This window comes from Arachis ipaensis, chromosome B6 (assembly GCF_059453495.1).
Source record: "Arachis ipaensis isolate K30076 ecotype BB chromosome B6, ASM5945349v1, whole genome shotgun sequence".
Classification (NCBI taxonomy): domain Eukaryota; kingdom Viridiplantae; phylum Streptophyta; class Magnoliopsida; order Fabales; family Fabaceae; genus Arachis; species Arachis ipaensis.
The window spans coordinates 19,991,674-19,996,190 of NC_142441.1; the positions used below are offsets into that span (position 1 = coordinate 19,991,674).

Below are 4,517 nucleotides of genomic sequence, written 5' to 3' on the forward strand. Positions count from 1 at the left end.
TTAAATAGTCACATATGTATGTATGTTTAATTTTTAACAGACACCAATAAAGATAAAGCAATTCACACTAAAAAAAAATTCCATGCAAAATTCCAACTCAGCCTTTTATAAAGATAAAGCAATCCACACTAAAAAAGTATCAAGGCATGACATCTCTATTGCATCAGTATCTAGAAGGATTTTTTTCTTTACATGAATAAAAACAAAAATCTAAAAAAAATAATTTGCCACTAACCTTAAGTACTCCTAATGTACTCCCACTATAGTTAACTACCACAATCAGTCAATTATTAAAAAATACATAATCTAAATGACTGACATGAAAAAATACTTTATTTATATTTTTTTTCTGTCTCATGGTAGAATTGATAAAGAGGAAAAAAAAAAGGAAAGGTACCTAGAGCAGCTAGAATGAAAGCGATTTCATTTTTGCTCTACTCCTTCGCCTCAACTTTATCATCTAAAGACACAATTGCAGCTTTTTCAGTGGAGACCTTCAAAGTATGGAGGTAACTTGAACTAAATGGCTACTTTATATTAGTCACACAGTTAATAACTTGAAAGAAAGCACAACATTGAGCACGCAAAATAACAACTCAATCTACGGTTGAATAGATAAAAAAATAGTGGAACCGTAACACTCCAGAAAAATCATGGATGCTTATCAAAATGAAAAAAAAACCCTTTTTTGAAAAATTTCCTTCATCTCCAGCCCAAAATGCAATCTTTGCTAGTTTTTCCCTTTTCCCACACCCATCAACGTGAGATAAAGACCAAAATTGTCATCGTTAACATCGACTCCAGCCGCATGCAACAACTGATAATAGAGTCCCAATATGCCAATTAATCGAAACATAAAACTATATAACATACCTATAAGAGTCGGAGACAAGGCCAGTGGAGACTTTCGAAGTATGGAGGCAACTTGAACGAAATGACTGCTTCATATTTGTCACATTATTTACTAGTTGAAAGAAAGCACAACACCAAGCACGCAACATAGCAATTCAAACCACGGTTGAACAGATAACAAATCAGGGGAACCGTAACACACCAGAAAAATCATGGCTATTTATAAAAACGAAAAAAACCATTTCTTGATGCCTTCTCTTCATCTCTACCCCCCCAAAACATCATATTTTTCAAGATTTTCTCTTTTTTCTTTTTCCAAACCCATCAACGTGAGATAAAGACCAAAACTTTCATCGTTAACATCGACTCCAGCCACATGCAACAAAAGATAATGGACCCCAATATGCCAATTAATCGAAACATGAAACTAAATAACATACCTGTAGGAGTCGGAGACAAGGCTATGGGATGCTCCGATGATGAAGCTGCTGGGTTTCTCCTCTCTGCGTCTTTTCGTTTTTCTCGATTGTGAGGTTATGGATGGAATGAAATGGGGAGAAAAGTCTTGATCTTTCACTCGGGTTAATTTCTCGATCTTTTTGGATGTTAATCCATTAGACGAAAATTGCATTTTAATTGAAATAAATGTAGATGAGAGATTTTTAGGGATTTGATTGAGAGGAAACTGAAATTAATTTTGGGAATCAAATTAATTACACCAGGCATGGAGAAGAGGGTAGAGTGATAAGTATGTTATTAATAAGCAAGTGTACTCCACTCGCTTATCATGAGACTGGCATTTATTCTGTACTATATATATATTATACATTATTTTTTGGCTACTTAGCACTACCCAAAATGAAATTAGCACCTAAAATTACAGTAGTGTGTTTTATTTGTTATACTCGAAAGTGAAATTTGCTACTTTTGTATAGTTAACTATTAGGTAGAGTTTCATTTGTTTTTTTTTCTTTTTTTTCCAGGTCATAAACCAAGCCAGTGGTGACGAGGAGCTAGATCCCGAGGAGGGAATGTGCTTCGGAATATTAGAAGATGCGCGTGCATATTATTACCGATATGCGGCTAGGACTGGATTTGTCATCAAAATAAGAACCACCGGCTGGGAGAGTAGAAACGATCAGAGGGTGGTTGTTAATCAGGCTTTGCATTGTAACAGAGATGGATACCGCACATCCTGTGTAAAGGCACCCAAGAGAAGGAAAACGGTGGCCTCAACAAACTGCAAAATCCGTTGCTATTTGGCATTAGATAAGATGACAAGGAAGTGGAAGATTTCTCGAGTAGAGGTGTCCCACTCACACCCGCTCAATTCGAAGCTATCTGGAATGTTCTCAGCAAACCGTCAGCTAAGTATGCATGTGAAGGACATGATACAGCAAAATGACCAAGCTGGCATTAGACCGAGTAAGATGTACCAGGCACTAGCCAATGCCACCAGTGTCTCTGCCAACCTCACCTTTACGGAGAAGGATGTTAGAAATTACATTAGTCGTCACTTACGCATTTTCGGGGATGAGATGGATCCAAAAGAGTTACTTAAGCAATTCTCACGGATGAAGGAGCTCAATCCGAAATTTTTCTTTGAAATAGATGTGGACGAAAACCATAGCATTAGAAATGTGTTTTAGGCCGATTCTCGGTGTAGAGCTGCATGGAAATATTTTGGTGACATCGTGACGTTTGACACTACTTACAAGACTAATAGGTACCAAATTATTATTTTTTTGTTCGACTTAATTAGATTTTTTTCAGCTAAGGCATTTGGAGTTTCTACCTACATTACATGTTTTTATATTTCCATTGTTTAGATATGACATGCCGTTCGGGTCTTTCGTAGATGTCAACCAACATGGGATGTCTACGCTTCTTGGGTGCGCATTATTGTGGAATGAGGACATTCGTACATTCCAATGGCTTTTTCGTACTTGGTTGAAGTGCATGGGTAAGGCCCCCATATGTGTTATAACAGATCAATCCCTGCAGATGCATTCTGCATTAGAGACCACATTACCACACACACGCCATAGATGGTGCATATGGCATATCCTAAACAAGATACCAAACAAGCTGGTAGGTTACCGTCGTTTCGATCAGCTCAACACATGCATGAAGAGGATTGTGTTTGAATCCAAATCTAAGGACTCATTTGAGAGAGATTGGCACGATTTTATTGAAGAGTATGACCTCCACAATTCTAGGTGGCTAAATGGTAGTATAATATTCCGGTCCATTGCTGCCTCTGTGTGGCTTCATTATAGATGTTATTTTATACTCAATATGGATGTTGCACTTATGGGTTAACTTACGCTATTTTTTTCATTTTTGTTTTCCCTATTCATTGGCAGATATGTTTGCTGACCGACACATGTGGGTGCCAGTATTTTTCAAGAACGAATTCTGGGCTGGCATGAGGAGCACACAGCGTAGTGAGAGCATGCATTTAGTTTTCAATAAGTACTTAAACAGTAAGAGCTTTTTGTTGCAATTTGTTCGTCAATACCAAAACTGTGTTATAGACAAGGAGCAAAAGGAGCTTGAGTGTGACGCTGCTGATTTAAGGGGGATTATCCCTTGTGTTTTCAGCTCACCAATAGAGAAGCAGTTCCAAAGAGAATATACAAACTCCATGTTTCGAGACGTTCAGGATCAATTTATAAAAGAGGTCGATTGTGACATCTCCTCTATCAACCATCATGGCACAAGTATAGTTTGTGAAGTTGACCAACAAAAGATGGTGTTTGACATGTTAGTGTATAGCAGATACCAAGTCATGTATTGCTCGCAGTCATCAAAAGTTCAATGTGATTGCTTTAGGTTCCAATTGAATGGTATTCTATGCTGCCACAGTCTTGCTGTTCTTCTACATTTTCGTGTAACAGCAGTGTCCTCACAATACATTCTATCCTGATGGAGTAAGAATGTTAGTCGAAGACACACATACATCAGGAGCAGCATTGACATGGACCGTTCTGATGAAAGCATGACCATTTTTAGGGAATTGTGTTTAGATTTTTACAACGTTGCTCAGGATTTCGTGGCTACTCCAGAGGTTGCTGCTATATTGTGTGATGCCATGCACAGTGCTCGGCACAAGCTGAAAAAACACAAGAAATCTGAGCATCAAGCTGCACATGTACCAAGTGCGATTAACTCACATATGCGTGATGAGTGTCCCGTTAGCAGGGATGAGCTACAGGGCCCACGTCGTATTCCTACGCGAGGTCATCCAACATCCACCAGACTTGGGGCAGATCTAGAAAAATCTATTAAAAAGAGGGCATGCAAACACAAGAACAAGGTAAATATGAGATCTACCATTTTTTCCCGTCATTTGTTTATTTTAAGTGTGTTGAATGGATGATAAGTTATGATGTTATTTTTCAATATGATTTGTGTGTTAAGGGACCTAATGGTAATGCACAACCATCTCCTACCAATGTGGCATCTTCCTACAAAGATACGTAATAGGCTTGTTCAGAAATGACAGACAATTTGGCTACGCACTCTGGTTCCTTCATATTACTATTGAATTCATTCCATAACACCGAACAATTGTATATGTGTACCTAGTGTATTTTTCATAGCATTAATGTCATGTCCATTTATTTATTGTTTCTTCTTTTGTTTTATTTTTAAATTTTTTT

At 37.7% G+C, this 4,517-nt stretch overlaps 1 protein-coding gene across 1 annotated transcript; it reads left to right on the forward strand.

The window, feature by feature from the left end:
* Nucleotides 1-411: 411 nt before the first annotated feature.
* LOC107646374 (protein FAR1-RELATED SEQUENCE 5-like) lies at nt 412-3,781 on the forward strand. Its single transcript, XM_088490510.1, has 5 exons — nt 412-501; nt 1,836-2,404; nt 2,519-2,578; nt 2,682-2,815; nt 3,219-3,781. Exons 1-5 carry the CDS (start codon nt 412-414, stop codon nt 3,779-3,781), a joined length of 1,416 nt encoding a protein of 471 aa, XP_088346636.1.
* The last annotated feature ends 736 nt before the right edge of the window (nt 3,782-4,517 follow it).

What these genes read in the sequence shown, in the direction of transcription:
- LOC107646374 (XM_088490510.1), top strand. Translation starts at nt 412, where the DNA reads ATGAAAGCGATTTCATTTTTGCTCTACTCCTTCGCCTCAACTTTATCA. An exon ending in TTTCAGTGGAGACCTTCAAA is followed by an intron (nt 502 to 1,835) that starts GTATGGAGGTAA and finishes TTTTTTTTCCAG; the next exon opens with GTCATAAACCAAGCCAGTGG. An exon ending in TACTTGGTTGAAGTGCATGG is followed by an intron (nt 2,816 to 3,218) that starts GTAAGGCCCCCA and finishes ATTCATTGGCAG; the next exon opens with ATATGTTTGCTGACCGACAC.